Raw genomic sequence first — 20,838 nt, 5'->3', positions numbered from 1 at the left:
TACATATTCACAATGTAAAATAATTAACAAGGTACTGTATTTACTTCGAAATTACATGGTAATAAGTGTCAATTATAGAGGCTATTCAATATTTTCATGATTAAGTGAATATGCGATTTGATAAGGGATCTTAAAAGATGAGATGACAATCAATTGAGATATAACCATGTAATAAAGAAAATGTTATAAAGCACAGACGCTACAAGTATTTCCTGATCATAGAGATGCTGGCTGCTATCAAGTGTTCTTGTTATAGCATCCTGTCATGTCATACAATTTGTCTAGAAGGCAACTTCTCTCACTGTGCTGCGCGTAATTGAATTGAGGACATTTTCCAGTAACACCAACTTCCTCATTAAAAGTGTGCAGAATAAAAAGGTTTATATTTTTATAAAAAGTAAATAAGAAAGAAAGTGTTGTTGACACATCCGGTGGAGTGGACTGATTTAGCACCGTAAAATTGTGTGAGAGACGAGCCTATGCGCACGATAGAGTAAGAGAGAGAGAGAGAGAGAGAGAGAGATTACGGAGTCTGACTCATGTCCATCACCCACTTTTCTAGTCATCATCACAGTCATGAGGTAGGTGTGAATATCATCCTGGAGGCTGCGAAATGAATCTGTGCTGTCTGTCCAAACCGCAGGTGCATCAATATGCAGGTGTGGTTTAAAGAACAGACTTTAATGTTTTAGTGAATTTCATTAACACGTTTACGGTCGTTCAACGCATCGATATCCCCATCTCGTGTTCCTCTATGCTTGTTTCGCTCATTCGCACAGGGGTCCTTTGTCAATGCGTCTTTCAATTTCTGTAGCTTTTCCCCAGAGGAGTTATTTTGCTGGAGGATCGCGCATTGAAATTGTTTGGATCTTTCCTTGTTTGGAGGTAAGTGATAAAGAAAGCTTAGAAGATGCACCTGATGAGTTGTCTATATTTGTTTCTAATGTGCTGGTCTGTTTTTATTCTCTTACTTCTACAAGTAGCCTAACATGTGGAGTTGATCATCATAATCAGAATGTTAAAGCATCAAAATACTGAATTGTATTCGACTAACGTTAGAGCATACACTCCTTTCGAGATTTTTTCTTTAAAAAAAAGAAGAGCTATAAATAGGCAGAGGTAAACTTGATTTTCTATAATTGTACATCATTTTTCTTCACATTAACATTATCCTTAAATCTGAAACAGACCTAGCCATATGGCACTTCTGACTCAACAGGTCTCTCTCTATTCTGGAGAGACCACTTCTATTTTTCATAGATGTTTAACAGAGCTTCCTAAAAAGGCTTCACATTATCCTCTATTTCTTAAACCTTCTGTTCAGTGAGCTCTGGAAATGACAGGGAATTTGACCGCCTGTTTAGAGCTCTTGTGGTGTTGGTTTTCTGGCAGAGGGATTGTCATTATAGTCCTTACATCCATCTCCATCTATGAATTCCAGAGTGGATACATTTCCTGTTATAACACCACACCAAGTGGTGGGGCTACTGTTGGGATGAAAAACAGAGCCAGGGTTGTGACTCCAACAGTCATGAGAACACAGAAGACTAGCATCAGCGATGTAACCTATCATCAAATATTTGTTTGAGTTCTTTAGAACGCATTAGGCTCTTTGGTTTATGATGGAAACACTTTAATACTATGAGTTGCTATAGTAGCTTATAGTGCAAACCACCTACCATGCAACCAACTTATAGTGGAAATGCTTTATTCATGTGTTACTGATTTTGTGTTGTCTGTTTCTCTGCTCAAGATGACAGGTCATTTTAAGGCAAGCGGGAAACCAGAGTGAGTTGCCATGGCGGCAGGAGTGGCTGCATGGCTTCCCTTCGCCCGGGCAGCAGCTATTGGCTGGATGCCTGTGGCCAACTGCCCCATGCCTATCGCTCCTAGAGACCACACAAAGAGACATGATGAGCTGATCATCCTGAATGTGAGTGGACGTCGCTTCCAGACCTGGAGGACCACACTGGACCGCTACCCAGACACCCTGCTGGGAAGCTCAGAGAAACAGTTTTTTTACGATGAGGAGACCAAAGAGTATTTTTTCGACCGGGACCCAGACTCCTTCCGTAGCATTCTCAACTTCTATCGGACGGGAAAGTTGCACTATCCACGCTATGAGTGCATCTCGGCCTACGACGAAGAGCTAACCTTCTTCGGCATCATCCCAGAGATCATTGGTGACTGCTGCTATGAAGAGTACAAGGATCGGAAGCGGGAGAATGCTGAACGTCTCCAGGACGACCAGGATGACAACAAGGACTGCAAGCTGCCCAACATGACATATAGAGAGACCATGTGGAGGGCCTTTGAGAACCCTCACACCTCCACCATGGCCCTGGTGTTCTACTACGTCACCGGCTTCTTCATCGCCATCTCAGTCCTCACCAATGTGATAGAGACGGTTCCGTGCGGTGCCACGCCTTCCCAGAAGGACATGCCATGTGGCGAGCGCTACACCGTAGCCTTCTTCTGCATGGACACGGCCTGCGTCCTCATCTTCACCATAGAGTACCTCATGAGACTGTTTGCCGCGCCCAGCCGTTACCAATTCATGCGCAGTGTGATGAGCATCATCGACGTGGTGGCCATCTTTCCCTACTACATTGGCCTGGTGATGACAGACAACGAGGATGTGAGCGGAGCCTTCGTCACGCTCCGTGTGTTCCGTGTGTTCCGCATCTTCAAGTTCTCCCGCCACTCGCAGGGCCTCAGGATCCTGGGGTACACGCTGAAGAGCTGCGCCTCGGAGCTGGGCTTCCTCCTCTTCTCCCTCACTATGGCCATCATCATCTTCGCCACCGTCATGTTTTACGCAGAGAAAGGGTCGTCGTCGACCAAGTTCACCAGCATCCCAGCCTCCTTCTGGTACACCATTGTCACAATGACCACGTTGGGGTATGTCCTCCTTCTGTCTATCTCTCTTTCTTACCTTTTCTCATCCCTATCTCTCGCTTATCTCTCCATCTCTTTCTCTCCACAGTTTTAGTTCTCTCTCCTTCCACTCGTGTGGTCCATAAAATGTGTGTCTTCTCCATTGGAATAATGCCACCAAGATAATTCAAGATGGTGCCCAAATAATATCTTCAAATCAGGAGCTCTCCATAAACCTTACTTGGCATCCTAAAAAGTAAATGCTCCAAAGTTCAATCCAAACAACAACTATGTTCCAAAAGTGCTATAATTAGTTATACAACTATAATTAACGCACCTTAAACGCTTGATTACTAGACTTCACCTGATGCTAAAATGCTTGCCTGTGTTGTACAAAAAATGTAATACCTCAGGCTATTGTCTTGATGTATTTTTGTAATGGGTGTCCTGGATACTGTATGTGTTCTGCTGTTATGGAATATGGATAAAAGCCAACAGCACTGTGCTAAATTTGAAGTTGAAGCATGAAACGTCTTCAATAGACTAGTGGGTGAATGTGGTATGAGGCTGCTGCCAGTGTGAGTGATGGATGGGTACCACCACTACATTCACCTACTGTACCAGGCCTAACAGTAAACACACTCATGACAGTGTGTGTGTGTGTGTGTGTGTGTGTGTGTGTGTGTGTGTGTGTGTGTGTGTGTGTGTGTGTGTGTTTACCTGAATGTTATGTGACAGTAGTGGGAGATGTGTGTTCCCATGTTGTCTTCATCTAGTGGGTGTATTGTGTCTATTGTCATTTCTATAATTTCCTTAATCTGCCAGTAATCATGGTTTACTCTGGAACACATAGTCCCAGAAAACAATATTGTAATAATATTTAGGATCCTGAATGCCAGTGAAATTTGTATTTGTTATAATGAAAATAACTGCACATTATTTTTTATGTTTTCAAGAACTGTCTATAGGTACTTACGAAGATTGCATACTTTTTAAAACTCTATTTTCCTCTTTTTATACTTTGTCTCTTTCTGCCGACTTCTCATTGGGCTCTGTCCATCTCCACATTGTGTTAGTCATTGGGCTCTCTCCATCTCCACATTGTGTTAGTCATTGGGCTCTCTCCATCTCCACATTGTGTTAGTCATTGGGCTCTCTCCCTCTCCACATTGTGTTAGTCATTGGGCTCTCTCCATCTCCACATTGTGTTAGTCATTGGGCCCTCTCCATCTCCACATTGTGTTAGTCATTAGGTTCTGTCCATCTCCACATTGTGTTAGTCATTGGGCTCTCTCCATTTCTACATCGTGTTAGTCATTAGGTTCTGTCCATCTCCACATTGTGTTAGTCATTGGGCTCTCTCCATCTCCACATTGTGTTAGTCATTGGGCTCTGTCCATCTCCACATTGTGTTAGTCATTGGGCTCTCTCCATCTCCACATTGTGTTAGTCATTGGGCTCTGTCCATCTCCACATTGTGTTAGTCATTGGGCTCTCTCCATCTCCACATTGTGTTAGTCATTGGGCTCTGTCCATCTCCACATTGTGTTAGTCATTAGGTTCTGTCCATCTCCACATTGTGTTAGTCATTGGGCTCTCTCCATCTCCACATTGTGTTAGTCATTGGGCTCTGTCCATCTCCACATTGTGTTAGTCATTGGGCTCTCTCCATCTCCACATTGTGTTAGTCATTGGGCTCTCTCCATCTCCACATTGTGTTAGTCATTGGGTTCTCAACATCTCCACATTGTGTTAGTCATTGGGCTCTCTCCATCTCCACATTGTGTTAGTCATTGGGCTCTGTCCATCTCCACATTGTGTTAGTCATTGGGCTCTCTCCATCTCCACATTGTGTTAGTCATTGGGCTCTCTCCATCTCCACATTGTGTTAGTCATTGGGCTCTCTCCATCTCCACATTGTGTTAGTCATTGGGCTCTCTCCATCTCCACATTGTGTTAGTCATTGGGCTCTCTCCATCTCCACATTGTGTTAGTCATTGGGCTCTGTCCATCTCCACATTGTGTTAGTCATTGGGCTCTCTCCATCTCCACATTGTGTTAGTCATTGGGCTCTCTCCATCTCCACATTGTGTTAGTCATTGGGCTCTCTCCATCTCCACATTGTGTTAGTCATTGGGCTCTCTCCATCTCCACATTGTGTTAGTCATTGGGCTCTCTCCATCTCCACATTGTGTTAGTCATTGGGCTCTCTCCATCTCCACATTGTGTTAGTCAATGGGCTCTCTCCATCTCCACATTGTGTTAGTCATTGGGCTCTCTCCATCTCCACATTGTGTTAGTCATTGGGCTCTCTCCATCTCCACATTGTGTTAGTCATTGGGCTCTCTCCATCTCCACATTGTGTTAGTCATTGGGCTCTCTCCATCTCCACATTGTGTTAGTCATTGGGCTCTCTCCATCTCCACATTGTGTTAGTCATTGGGCTCTCTCCATCTCCACATTGTGTTAGTCATTGGGCTCTCTCCATCTCCACATTGTGTTAGTCAATGGGCTCTCTCCATCTCCACATTGTGTTAGTCATTGACAATTACCTCTAATGTCTTACTGGTAGACCGGTGCTGTTCTGATTCTTCACTGGTCAGCTAGTAAAGTGACCTTGACGCTTATTTCGCCAAGCAGCTAGGAAGTCTCTCCAGAAAATAGTGCCATTTATTTTGCAGAAGCAGCCGCTACACTTCCTGGGGACAAAACAAAACATGACAAGTGATAAAACACTGATACACTGATAGACAAGGACAGTCACACACATTTACAATACATCGATATACAAATAATACAACAACAAAAATAATGTGTGTTAGAGTGTGTTCTATAATATAATAATATGAATAACCCCAATCTTCTATAATTTACTGTAAGTGTGGATAAAGCTTCTCATTATTACAGAATGGGATCACCACAGAAACTCAGTAGTCAGTCAGCCATCTTTTTATTTTTTTATCCGTTATTTTACCAGGTAAGTTGACTCATTTGCAGCAAATCTTCCCATTTAGGTGTTGTGGACGTAGAGATAGTGTTGTCTTTTTTTTATTTATTTTCCTTATGTTTTAGTAGGTGTTTTGTTGGATTGGACCTTACAATATTAATACATATACAGAGAATGTATGCTGTTATTCTCTTTGCAAGCTAAAATTAGGGCCTAAAAATCTGTATGATGGAGTACTAACCGTCATCGGCATACCATCAGCTGTGATTATGCAGTATATGTGTGGTGAATATTCCTCCGCATCCCAACTCCATTATCAATTCCAGAAATACCTTTACCTGTGTGACGCTATTAATGAATGGCTTTCCACGTCAATGGACCCAGATTGTCTATTAAATAAGCAATTTGGGTGTGTACATGTGTGTACGCGTGTGAGAGAGAGAGAGAAAGAGAGAGAGAGAGAAAGAGAGAGAGAGAGAGAGAGAGAGAGAGAGAGAGAGAGAGAGAGAGACTCTGTTCTACAGGGTGTGATCGGAACCATACATCACTGAGTAGGAAAGGTCCCAGACTGGTTAATAATGCATTGTGTTTTGTCATAGAATATAGTAGCTGTGACATCTCTTCAGAAACATACAGTATATAAGTCACAAATAACCTCTTTGACACCATTATTGGAAGATGTAGTGGGGTATTTACTTCACTGTGTGAATACCATATTTACAAACCAGACTGCTTATAATCCAAGGTGATTCGTTTGTTACAAGACTGTTCAATCTCTTCTCTCAGTCTGGCCCTCCATGTTACTCTGTTCAGTTTCCTAGACTGTGAAGAAGTTAGAATACATCTTTAACCTTCCTCACTCTTAACCCCCTCCAAGGGCAGCACCTCCCCCCTCCATCCCAGGCCCTCCACATTCAGCAATAAACCTGTCAGTTCTGTGGTCAGCCACCTACATCTATGCAACCCTTTTTTTTACAACCACTTTTGAACCTGTCTCCTCTCTTTGGCCGACTGCCCCCCTCCTCCATTCCTGTCAGAGAGCAGACAGTGCAGCCTGGGTAATTGGGTGTACAGGGGGCTGGAGATGGGGGAATCACACCTTGACTACAGAGGAACAGGGCTATTCAATTAAACTCAGGTGACTGATCATCACACCTTGGCTACAGAGGAACAGGGCTATTTATCCAAACTCAGGTGACTGATAATCACACCTTGGCTACAGAGCAACAGGGCTATTTATCCAAACTCAGGTGACTGATAATCACACCTTGGCTACAGAGGAACAGGGCTATTTATCCAAACTCAGGTGACTGATAATCACACCTTGGCTACAGAGGAACAGGGCTATTTATCCAAACTCAGGTGACTGATAATCACACCTTGGCTACAGAGGAACAGGGCTATTTATCCAAACTCAGGTGACTGATCATCACACCTTGGCTACAGAGAAACAGGACTGTTCAATTAATCTCAGGTGACTGATCATCATACCTTGGCTACAGAGGAACAGGGCTATTCATCCAAACTCAGGTGACTGATCATCACACCTTGGCTACAGAGGAACAGGGCTATTTCAATCAAACTCAGGTGGCTGATAAAAGGATCTCCCTTGAATCACAGCAGGAGTCGCTCGAAGCTACTTCACCTGCTGGATAGATAGATACAGAGCATTTGGCAGCCAGCAGCAGTGGGACTGGACCCAAAAGATTGATGGGGATGGAGGAAGCCCTTTCTATCTCCCCTCTCTTCCATCCCCAAGTGGTTCCTAGGGGGGAAGGTGGCTATTTTAGGCCCATCAACAGTGTGATATCTGTTTAAAAATGCAATATGCGGATGGACCCACTAGTGTAGTAGGGAGCAGTCGTTTTACCTGAGCAACTACAAGGCGCAGGCAGGCCAGGCACAAGAGCTTCACTGGGTTGTGTCATTGACTCCCCAAAATATTAACCCAAAAATGGTTCTATATTAATAACGAGGTGTGATGTGAACTGTAGTATGACTCCGGTGTTATAATTAGTCTGATTCTCCCAGTTGTAAAGTCCTGAACCAAAGTATTCTGTGGCAGAGCAGCAGAAGTGTTGTTATGCATGTAGGTCATGTTCCCGTCTGCCTTAATCACTGGCTATATATAAGCTGCTTCAGAGAGACATTTAGCCCTCTCTCCTGTGTTAGGACCGTCATTATAAGACATTTAAAGATTGGACTGGATGGTGCTGGATGCCAGAGAGAGAGAGAGAGGACGAGAGAGAGGTAAAGGTAGAGAGAGAAAGCGAGAGGGAGAGGTAAAGGGATTGAAAGAGAGAGAGTGTACCACTTACAGCATGTGCTGTGTGAACATCGCATAGGCCCCAAATTGTTATTGTGAGGCCCCTAACCAAGGAGGGGTCTAAAAGAGGCCAAACACACACACACACACACACACACATACTTTCTTACCTCTGTGTTTTCCAAAACAAGTCTCAGTAACACCCAGTGTATCTTTCACTCCAGTCTCCTTTTCACCTCATTTGTGACCCACCGCCTCGATTCGATCTTATGTAGCAACATTTGAAATAGTTTTATTTTTATTTTTTACATTGGATAAAAGTAGCAACTCAGAGCTACAAAATGCTAGATCATACACTGCCGTTGAGGAACAATGGGAAAGTAAGTCTGCTTTGAAAGTTGATAAACTTGTAACCCCACTTTTTAGAAAATGGCCCTTGAATATTTTGATACACCTACTGGAGAGCTCTTCTTGTCTACACCATCCTTGGCCAACAGTATATTCTAGTATATTTGAAAGTGTCCAGAAAAAATTATTGTGTGAAAGAAATGCTATAACCAACCTGCAGCCACATCTATCTAAGTGGATGGGTCACTATTGTTTAAACATGTACACATGTTCATGAAATACAATAGATGGCCATAATCACCCCCAGACACAACAGGTTAACTTGATGGGTCATGTAATCATTCTCTTGCGAAGTGGAGTTTTTTGTTTAGGCATGTAGCTAGCTATCAGGCTAACCATAATCCCAACCCATAGCTACAGACATGCGGATTGTCATAGCTATCCACTATGCATGAAATGCTGGAGCATGAATCTGCAGGTAACTAAAGCCAACCAACTAGGTTCAATGTTAGCTAGCTAGCTAACATTAGGCTATAACTAGCAATGCAATTGGCTTTCTAAGATACAAATAATATTACTACACCGATCATACACGTAACATCACCTAGCGCACCAGCCAGCTAACATTCACTAGCCTGCCTTTTACGACTAGGGGGCAGTATTTTAATTTTTGGATAAAAAACGTTCCGTTTTAAACAAGGTATTTTGTCACAAAAAGATGCTTGACTATGCATATAATTGACAGCTTTGGATAGAAAACACTCTGACGTTTCCAAAACTGCAAAGATATTGTCTGTGAGTGCAACAGAACTGATGTTACAGGTCAAACCCAGATAAAAATCCAATCAGGAAGTGCCGCATTTTTTGAAACCGCCTCATGCCAATGACTCCTTATATGGCTGTGAATGAGCTACGAATGAGCTTACGTTTTCTACGTGTTCCCCAAGGTGTCTACAACATTGTGACGTCTTTTTACGCATTTCTGTTGAAGAATAGCCGTAAGGGACCACATTTACCAAGTGGTCACATGATGTCTCCCGCAGAAAATCTTGCGTAAAATACTGAGGTAGCCATTTTTCCAGTCGATTCTTATGAGAAACCAATTGCCTCAATATTATCGAATAGATATGTTAAAAACACCTTGAGGATTGATTCTAAACAACGTTTGCCATGTTTCTGTTGATATTATGGAGGTAATTTGGAAAAAAGTTTGGCGTTGTAGTGATAGCATTTTCAGGTCGATTTCTCAGCCAAGCATGATGAACAAATGGGAGCTATTTCGCCTACAAAAATAATATTTTTGGAAAAAAGGAACATTTGCTATCTAACTGGGAGTCTCCTGAGTGAAAACATCCGAAGTTCTTCAAAGGTAAATGATTTAATTTGATTGCTTTTCTTATTTTCGTGAAAATGTTGCCTGCTGCCAGCAGAGCCTAGCATAGCATTATGCCATGATAAACTTACACAAATGCTTGTCTAGCGTTGGCTGTAAAGCATATTTTGAAAATCTGAGATGACAGTGTGATTAACAAAAGGCTAAGCTGTGTCTCAATATATTTCATTTGTGATTTTCATGAATAGGAAAATTGTCTAGGGGTAATTATGTCCGCTGCGTTATGCTAATTCGTTTGAGGCTATGATTACGCTCCCGGATCCGGGATTGCTAGTCACAAGAAGCTAGCTAATGGTAACTTGCAATGAAAACAACTTTGTAACAAAATTTGAAATGTATAATATCTGAAAATGTAGCTAGACTCTTCCCGTATACATGTATGAACGCTTCACGGCAGAGTGTCTTCCGTTTGGTTTGTAGCTAGCTACAGCTGGTTTGGCCCTTTGTTGTGTCAAGTCACTCCGGTTCACACTGACCGTGTGCAGAAAGTAGTCCATCACAACTTTTTCCCACTGATCTTTGTTGATAGTGCCTGCCAAATTCTTGGCAGCAATGTTGTTGAGAGCAGTGGCAACACTTTTGCATATCTCCATGGTTAAAGTTATATCTTTAAAAAAATCTGCAATAGCAAGAATTATCTACTGTACACATACATATACAGAAGCGTGATACATGGCAGGCCAATCCGAACTCATCTTTCAGCCTTTCCAGCCCATCCATTATCTCAGCCAATCATGGCTAGCGGGAAAGTTCCTTTTTTTCTGTGGCTAAACCAACTGGGCCAAAAAAATAATTTGTATATATATTTTGTTAAACGTTCAAATGGCTCTCCTGTGAAGTATCGATGTGCGACAAGCGTCAAGCTACTTGAAATGGGTAACATTTATCACCCGATTTATTTAACCAAAAAAATAGATTTAGTAAAACAATAAAAATAATGACCCTTTAATAAAATGTACTGTCTTTATACATGTGATATCGCGGGAAAATTTACAAAAGTCTTTAAAGAGTGGCTTCTTCCACCAGAGACGAGTGACTTGCTGCATCTGTCAGGCTCCCCAACTGTGTTCTATGTCGCTCATGAAAAAATGTAAAATGCAAATTAGGTTACTTGACTTTTTTTTACCATTGATTCCCATGGCACTGTGCCACTGAGCTGAGTGAACATGACAGACATTAGCCAGGGGTGGGGAAAGAAAACCAATAACCTCATGGTTAGTTATGATGAAAGCCAATATGGCTCCCTTTCTCTAAGACTCGATCAGTCTCCCACTCTTCACTGTCAGTCTTTCTGAGAACTTTACCAGCATGTCACAGAACAAGCCATCTACTACCACCATTTTGGAACGTTGAATGTATTTGATTGACTGCTGTCCCCGCACATTTATCAAGTCATACACTTATATAATGTACAATCATTTACGATATTGTTGGGTGTTGGATTATTATTTCACCAGGAGAAAACTAGGGAATGAATGAAGATTCATCAAAAGTAATGAGTGAGTGGAAATAGAAGACTGGAGGTGTGGATTGCTCAAATGCAATCTGTCAATGGCTTTATTTCTTTCATGTCTTCATGAACGGCATGGTGTACTGTATATTATTGGTGAATAATTCAGTGTATCGGCAGCTAGATGAAACATAAGTGAAATGCACAGTTACATGTTTTATAAGCACTAGGAAGACATTTCACCCTCATCATCAAAGCTAAGTTATCTTCAGTGGCAACCTAACTTCAAAATGGAATTAATGGTGCGTTTTGCGGCCCTACAGCCTCGCTGATCAGAATGAGCAAGCCTAGTAGGAAATAAAAATGATGCCCTTTATCTGGCTAAGAAACTTGGAACCAATTTCCCAACACAGCCCTCTAATTGGGACCTTTCTAATGATAGCTGTGGAATTTAATTTAGCTCTGTCGGAGATTCATTTAGCACCTAAACTCATTTAAAAGTAATTATACTAACTCTTCTAGCTGTGGAAGCCAAAATAATGGCAACTAGTCATTTTTATACATGACCCTAAGCATCATGGGATGTTGATTGCTTAATTAACTCAGGAACCACACCTGTGTGGATGCACCTGCTTTCAAAATATTTTGTATCCCTCATCAGAGAGGAAGAGGAAGAGGAAGAAAGAGGCCCAACGTGGCAGAAAATCTGTCTCTGTCCAGCAGGTGACAATTTTTTGTTGTTTCGCCCACCAAGCAAGGAGTTTTTGTATGGAGGTCAATGAGAGAGTGTCAAATTTGGTATTTGCTTTGTGAGGTTTATTTGATCGAATAGAAGTCCCGCTTAAGTTGTTACGAGTGTACTGATATAAGTATGACACGTGACATCCCGGAAACCTTGAGAAAAAACGCTTTATTATGGAGTTGTCTTGAGGTGGCTATGCATATTCATGGTTTGAAGCTAGTAGCATAGCATCTCTCTCCATTCAATACAGGCGGTTGCCGTAAACAATCCGCATTGAATATTCAAAAAAGGATTACTATAATGAGCTGTCAGTATATCCATAATCTTTGCCCTCATTTAATCAAGTGTTTCCTTTATTTTGGCAGTTACCTGTACTTCACATGCTACTACTGTCAGCAGGCTCCATCGGTTTACAATGTCTGGTCCTGAGCCATGAGTCTGTGAGAGATGAGACAGGGTTCATGTATTCTAGGGAGTTTTTCTTAGCCACTGTGCTTCTACATCTGCATTGCTTGATGTTTGGGGTTTTAGGCTGGGTTTCTCTATAGCACTTTGTGACATTGGCTGAGATTAAAAAAAAGGGCTTCATAAATACATTTGATTGATTGATTGATTGATTCAGATTGCTTACTTTGGGTTGCGTGCGGTGTTGGGCCAGAGACAGATAGATGTGCAGACGTTCAGTGGGAATGAATGTAAGATCAGCTGAGCTCTCACTGTAGACACTTTAAATCAAAAATGAAATCAAATTGTATTTGTCACATGAACCAAATACAACAGGTGTAGAACTTACAGTGGAATGCTTACAAGCCCTTAATCCACAATGCAGTTTTAAGAAAAATAAGTTAAAAATTAAGTAAAAAATAGATAATAAAAAATAAAAATAAATGTAAGTAACAAGTAATTAAAGAGCAGTAAAATAACAATAGTGAGGCTATATACAGGGGGTAATGGTAAAGAGTCACTGCGGGGCACATTGACATTGTTGGCTTGGTGAGACAGGTATAGATCATGCCAGAGTCTGGGAGGAAGGAGGGAGTTGACTGGACTGGAAACAGCCAGGCAGTGGCCAATTATATTTATCTTCAGTCAGTTCAAAAATATTAATTGGAATTCAATGAATTCAATTTATTAATTCAAAATCACCCATCATTTTTCTGTGTGGACTGTTCAATTCATGACAAAATTCTTTGAGTTTAAATTGAATTGACTCCAACCCTAATCCTCTCAAGATGTTGACATTATAGCATAATAGCACGCTTTCCCCAAAATAGGCAGACTCATTTTTATTTTTGCCTTATCTTTCCTAACACCTGGCAGGTGTTGGCCCATCGGTCAACTAGGGGACAGCATACTCTGTCAGACAGGGGTCAGTCTGAAGGAACCTTCAGGTTTCATAAAATCATTGTTGTCAGGTAAACTAAAATAAACTAAATGTTTTGTTGTTTATAGTATGTCTGTATATGTTAGTGATACTGTGTGTATAATGCTAGTGAGATCTACAATATCAATGTGAAGTGGACTGATTGTCCTGGTAACTGTTGGGTCTCTTTCCGTGTCTCAGGGCCAAATGATAATTTGAGAATCGCATGCACAACACACATATTTGTACACGTTTTGTGATCATTTTTTAATGAATGATTTCACTCTCAGATAGATCAAATTCGTATTCAACACAGCACACTCGATGAAGCAAAATTAATCTGGCAACAGCCAGCATCATGAAGTGAACAAATATGCACTGCTATATGCTAGGGCTATTTTCATATTCCCCTGTGGATTTAACTGCATCATTGTAATGCATTAAATGTTTATTCATAAATCTAATTTATAAGCTTTTTAATACAGTTCTCATCTCTCCCAAGGGTATGTTACATGGAAATGGTTGTTCCATTCCACTGAAGGGGATTGTAGTGTGTGCAGTTTACTTACTGCTTCTCTGCTCAGCCTTGTTTTTGTTTACCTCTGCCTCTGGTGCATATTCCTACCTGACGTTATTATATGCTGGCATGTTTATTTATGGTGAGCTTATGGCTTTCCATTAACATCATAAATACAGCCGGAGAGTGGAAGTCAGAAGTCAAATCAAATCAAATTGTATTTGTCACATGCGCCAAATACAACATTACAGTGACCTTAACCAACAATGCAGTTGTAAGAAAAAATACCTAAAAAATAAATAAATAAATAAAAGTAACAAATAATTAAAGAGCAGCAGTAAAATAACAATTGCGTGGCTATATACAAATATTGTCTGCTAAATGAATTAGTGTAGCCCACAGCCAGATCAGGACCTGACATAAAGACAACTCAGAGTATGTTATTCTGTTCTTCTGAAATAGACTACATTTTCTTCATATCAGTCGTCTTCATACCTGTCTAAAATAATAATGACTTTATTGTGAAGGTGTGGGCTGTAATACATGGATTTATTAGACTTTTTAAAATGGAAATGTTCCAAAGGTCTCCATCAGCAGCTTGTAGGCCATGTGTGGAAGCCAGGAGATGCTAAATGTGTTTGTGTTAATTAACGGTCAATTACCGGAAGACCAACAGTTATTTCCTTGACAATCACCGGCTGACAGAATGTCATGACCTCCAAAGCCCTATCCATGGCTATTGCAATTCAAGTTGTTCACAAACTTGTTGGATGAGAGCTTGTAGGAAAATGTCAGGTCACTTCTCAACAACAAGTATTGTAGATGGTGATAGAAGTCTGATGCTAGAATTCCTTCACACATGCACTGACAGGAAGCGATATACAAATGAAGATCAGTGTTTACATCACATAGGCCGGTTTCTCCCTTCCAGGCCACATGAGCACTCAATCTGCCACCTCAGTATTCGCCACTTTACCTTGAAGTGAATCAATAGTGTTGTTAGTGTACTGTATATGCCAACTTTGTTAATATTTCCAGTATGACACTGTTACCCTTGTGTCTCTGAAGATGGTGTCTGGCAGGATAGCCATGGGTGGGGAACTTTGTGCTGCATTTCCACACAACATATTAGGAGAAGAGACGTTTAGCTCCCATCTGGCCCACGGGTGATTTTATCCCCCCCACCCAAAGATTTCTGAGCAATGTATTTTTTTGGAAAATAAAAGACTAAGTTATTTTATTTGGGGAATTCTGTTCAAATCAATTTGTATTTGTCACATACCCTGTACATGTGTTTAGCAGATGTTATTGCAGGTCTAGTGAAATGTTTGTGTTTCTAGCTCCAACAGTGCAGTAATATCTAACAAGTAACACTTTCACAACAATACACACAATACACACTAATCTAAAGTAAAGGAATAGAAATAAGAATATATAAATATTTGGACGAGCTATGTCAGAGCGGCATAGACATAGAAGATACGGTAGACTAGAATATAATACAGTATCTACATATGAGATGAGTAATGCAAAATATGTAAACATTATTAGTGACAAGTGTTCCATTATAAAGGGGCCAGTGAATTCAAGTCTATGTACAGTATATAGGGCAGCAGCCTATAATGTGCTAGTGATGGCTATTTAACAGTCTGATGGCATTGAGATAGAAGCTGTTTTTCATTCTCTCGGTACCATCTTTGAAGCACCTGTACTGACCTCACCTTCTGGATGATGGTGGGGTGAACCTTCAGTGACTAGGGTGGTTGTTGTCCTTGATTATCTTTTTTCCTTCCTGTGACATTGGGTGCTGTAGGTGTCCTGGAGGGCAGGTAGTTTGCCCCCGGTGATGCGTTGGGCAGACCGCACCACCCTCTGGAGAGCAAAAATCTAAGCGCGGCGCCTCCCGAGTGACGCTTGAGGTGTCAATACAGACCCGGGTTCGATCCCGTGTTGTGTCACAAATGGCTGTGACCAGGAGTCCCATAGAGCAGTGCACAATTGGCCCAGCATCGGCTGGGTAAGGGGAGGGTTTGGCCGGGGGGGCTTTACTTGGCTCATGGCGCTCTAGTGACTTCTTGTGGCGGGCCGGGTGCCTGCAGGCTGACTTCGGTAGTCAGTCGAACAGTGTTTCCTCCGACACATTGGTGCAGCTGACTTCTGGATTAAGCGGGCGGGTGTTAAGGAACGCGGTTTGGTGGGTCATGTTTTGGAGGAGTTGCAGCTATGAGACAAGATCATAATTGAAATTGGGAGAAAAAGATGGTATTGCATTAGAAAGCTTTGTCCCGTGTTCTTTATGAAATCTTTCACATTTTCAAATTACAGATCAGTTTTACTACTTCTTCATAGGGATCCTGAAGCAAGACATTTCTTAGACTACATGTTCTTCGTATAAAATCACATCTTACTGGCATTTGCTGCTGTCGGACACGATAATATGTTAATATTAATATCCATTGCTGTTGAGGACAACACAGGTGTCACTGTCATCTTACACGGCATGAAGCATTGATGATTTCAGTCTTAACTAGTTGGCTGTTATTCTAGATGGAATGACGGTCGCTCATCTGGCAAGCGTGATGGATGAAAACCTGGGGCACAGACGGCAACCTGACATTTGCGGCAATTATCTTGCTTAATCACGGTCTACTTACGCAGGTGGGTAAATTCAATCAAAGTTTGAATGGAGATGGCTGACACAATACAATTATTTCACGCTAATGACCATCACATTACCATGTGTCTGTTTGTTTAGTTTTTGATGCAATGGCACAAATCAAAAAAAGCCATTTGCCTGTTTCTTATAAAGACTTGCAATTCTATTTTAGAACAGACTTTTTCCACCCAACACAATAAGTGACATGACCTTGGTATGGGATCCATTCAGCATGTGGAATGTCCATGAGATTGTCTGAAACCTCAGATGCCCATTTCCAGCAGTACTGGAGACAAATATGCCTCTCAACTCTGTGCTCCCATCAGCTGAGCAGTTTCCTTCAAAAGTGTTGACATGTGGACAACCACCCCAGGAAACACTTTTCATGTACTCATAACTAACAGAGAATCTAGTAGGTGGCCGATTTAATAAATCCTCTAGTGACTCCCCATCCCGCATGCGGGAGCGTAATCATCGCCTGACACTAATTAGCATAACGCAACGGACATAAATATTCCTATCCTATATTCCTATTCCTATATATCGACAGAAACATGGCAAACGTTGTTTATAATCAATCCTCAAGGTGTTTTTCAAATATCTATTCGATAATATATCCATCGGGACAATTCGTTTTTCAGTAGGACCGATTGGAGTAATGGCTACCTCTGTATTTTACGCGAGAATCTCTCTGGCAGCATCAGGTGACCACTTGCGCAATGTAGCCGCTTACGGGTATTCTTTAACATTAATGCGTAAAACTACGTCACAATGCTGTAGACACCTTCAGGAATACGGAGAAAGAGTAATCTGGTTGATAGCCCATTCACTGCTCAATAGGGACTCATTGGAACGCACCGCTTTCAAAACATGAGGCACTTCCGGATTGGATTTTTCTCAGGCTTTCGCCTGCAACATCAGTTCTGTTATACTCGCAGACAATATTTTACAGTTTTGGAAACTTTAGAGTGTTTTCTATCCTAAGCTGTCAATTATGTGCATATTCTAGCATCTTGTCCTGACAAAATAAAATAATGTTTTTTTTCCAAAAATGAAAATACTGCCCCCTAGTCACAACAGGTTTTAAGGATGAAACCCATTTGTGTGTTCCAGTATTGAGTCATGGTGTCTCTTCTAGACCATAATAGGAATTGAACAGCCTCTTGGAGCGGATCCATCAGGAGGGAAGAGACCGTATGCAGAGTCTTGGCAACCATCCCCAACTTAACAGTTTACAGTTTGACTTGACATGTCTGTTGTTGACGTTTCTCAGGACCATGGAAACTGGTCTGTGGTTTCCACACTTTATTCGTAACCACTGTTCAAGTATTGCATGGTCATACTGACACTGGCATTTCAATGACTCAGAAATGTAAATCCTTCCAAAGTGGTGTCGAAATAAATGTTAAATAATCTAGGGTCAGTTTTTACGAACTGCATGACCGGACCACATGACCAGACAAAAAAGCCCTAACAAGGAAAAGCTATGGACCCTTGTTGTCACTTCTATCATACTGGTGATGCGTTGCAGCTGGAGAGAGAGAGTGAGAGGGGGAGGGGGGGGGCAACTCCCATACTGTCTGTGTCTCTCCAGCAGTGCATCTCTGCATCAAGCAGGGCTATTGTGACCTAGCCTCCATCCTGCCACAGCAGGAGACATAGTTGAAACAGAATGACTGATAGACACAGCAAAGATTAGCTCAGCACTCCTCCAACTGCAAATTTAAAAACAAAACAAATTGTATTGGTCACATACACATGGCTAGCAGATGTTAATGTGAGTGTAGCAAAATGCTTGTGTTTCTAGTACCGACAGTGCAGAAATATCTAACAAGTAGATACAAATTCACAACATCTACCTTATACATACAAATGTAAAGGGATGAATATTAATATGTACATATAAATATATGGATGAGCGATGGTCATGTTGCATAGAAAAGTTGCAGTAGATGGTATAGAATACAGAAAATACATATGAGATGAGTATTGTAGGATATGTAAACATTATTAAAGTGGCGTTATTTAAAGTGACTAGTGATAACTTTATTAAGTCCATTTATTTAAGTGGCCAGAGATTTGAGTCTGTATGTTGGCAGCAGCCTCTCTATGTTAGTGATGGCTATTTAACAGTCTGATGGCCTTGAGATAGAAGCTGTTTTTCAGTCTCTCGGTCCCAGCTTTGATGCACCTGTACTGACCTCACCTTCTGGATGTTAGCGGGATGAACAGACAGTGGCTCGGGTGGTTGTTGTCCTTGATGATCTTTTTGGCCTTCCTGTGACATTGGGTGCTGTAGGTGTCCTGGACGGCAGATAGTTTTCCCCGGGGGTGTGTTGTGCACTACCCTCTGGAGAGCCTTGCGGTTGAAGGTGATGCTGTTGCCGTACCAGGCGGTGATACAGTCCGACAGGATGCTCTCGATTGTGCATCTGTAAAATTTTGTGAGTGTTTTAGGTGACATGCCAAATTTGGCACTGTTGTGCCTTCTTCACCGTCTGTGTGGGTGAACCATTTCAGTTTGTCCTCGATGTGTATGCCGAGGAACTTAAAACTTTCCATCTTCTCCACTACTGTGGGGGGGGGGGGGGTGCTCCCTCTGCTGTTTCCTGAAGTCCACGGTCATCTCCTTTGTTTTGTTGACGTTGAGAGAGAGGTTACTTTCCTGACACCACACTCCCAGGACCCTCACCTCCTCCCTGTAGGTTGTCTCGTCATTGTTGGTAATCAGGCCTACAACTGTATTGTCGTCTGCAAACTTGATGATTGAGTTGGAAGCGTGCATGGCTACGCAGTCATAGGTGAACAGGGAGTACAGGAGGGGGCTGAGAATGCACCCTTGTGGGGCCCCAGTGTTGTGGATCAGCGGGGTGGAGATGTTGTTTCCTACCTTCACCACCTGGGGGCGGCCCATCAGAAAGTCCAGGACCCAGTTGCACAGGGCGGGATCGAGACCCAGGGTTTGGAGGGTACTATGGTGTTAAATGCTGAGCTGTAGTCAATGAACAACATTCTTACATAGGTATTCCTCTTTTTCAGATGAGATAGGGCAGTGTGATGGCGATTGCATCGTCAGTGGACCTATTTGGGCGGTAAGCAAATTGGAGTGGGTCTAGGGTGTCAGGTAGGGTGGAGGTGATATGGTCCTTGACTAGTCTCTCAAAGCACTTCATAATGACAGAAGTGAGTGCAACGGGGCGATAGTCATTTAGTTCAGTTACTTTAGCTTTCTTGGGAATAGGAACAATGGTGGCCGTCTTGAAGCATGTGGGGACAATAGACTGGGATAGGGATTGATTGAATATGTCGGTAAATACACCAGCCAGCTGGTCTGCTCATTCTCTGAGGACACGGCTAGGGATGCCGTCTGGGCCAGTTGCCTTGCAAGGGTTACCACGTTTAAATGTTTCACTCACGTTTGCAACGGAAAGGGAGAACCCACAGGCTTTGGTATTGGGCTGTGTCAGTGGCACTGTATTGTCTTCAAAGCGAGCAAAGAAGTTGTTTAATTTGTCTGGGAGCAAGACGTCGATGTCTGCGAAAGGGCTGGTATTATTTTTCTAATCCGTGATTGACTGTAGACCCTGCCACATACGTCTCATACTTGAACCGTTGAATTGCGATTCTACTTTGTCTCTATACTGAAGCTTTGCTTGTTTGATAGCCTTGTGGAGGGAATAGCTGCACTGTTTGTGTTCGGTCATGTTTCCAGACGCATTGCCATGATTAACAGCGGTGATTTGCGCTTTCAGTTTGGCGCGAATGCTGCCATCAAAACACGTTTTCTGGTTAGGAAAGGTTTTAATAGTCACAATCGGTACGACAACTCCGATGCACTTGCTAAAAAACTGGCTTACCAAATCAGTGTATACATCAAGGTTATTGTCTGAGGCATTCCGGAACATATCCCAGTCCACGTGATCGAAGCAATCTTGAAGCGTGGAATCCGATTGGTCAAACCAGCATTGTAAATCTCCGCCTTATCTCAGTTCACTGGTCACGATGGCAATACCCACCCGTAGCACTCGCTCCAGCAGGTGTATCTCACTGATCATCCCTAAAGCCAAAACCTCATTTGGCCGCCTTTCCTTCCAATTCTGTGCTGCCTGCGACTGGAACGAATTGCAAAAATCTCTGAAGTTGGAGACTTTTATGTCCCTCACCAACTTTAAACACCTGCTATCTGAGCAGCTAACCGATCGCTGCAGCTGTACATAGTCCATCGGTATGTAGCCCACCCAATTTACCTACCTCAGCCCCATACTGTTTTATTTACTTT

General features: G+C 42.1%; 1 protein-coding gene across 2 annotated transcripts in view; it reads left to right on the top strand.

The window, feature by feature from the left end:
• The first annotated feature begins 314 nt into the window (after nt 1–314).
• The window catches only part of LOC110494690 (A-type voltage-gated potassium channel KCND3-like), a 120,250-nt gene continuing 99,726 nt past the window's right edge, over nt 315–20,838 (top strand). The window contains exons 1-2 of one of the 2 annotated variants that reach the window (XM_021569984.3): nt 315–885; nt 1,754–2,901. In XM_021569984.3, coding sequence (XP_021425659.1) covers nt 1,799–2,901 — 1,103 coding nt within the window. In that variant the 5' untranslated portion in view covers nt 315–885; nt 1,754–1,798. The remainder of the gene's footprint in view (nt 886–1,753; nt 2,902–20,838) is intronic. The other variant, XM_021569982.3, reaches the window with a different exon arrangement.

This window comes from Oncorhynchus mykiss, chromosome 17 (assembly GCF_057628025.1).
Source record: "Oncorhynchus mykiss isolate SJ-2025 chromosome 17, ASM5762802v1, whole genome shotgun sequence".
Taxonomy (NCBI): Eukaryota; Metazoa; Chordata; class Actinopteri; order Salmoniformes; family Salmonidae; genus Oncorhynchus; species Oncorhynchus mykiss.
This window is presented reverse-complemented; position numbering and strand designations above follow the sequence as displayed.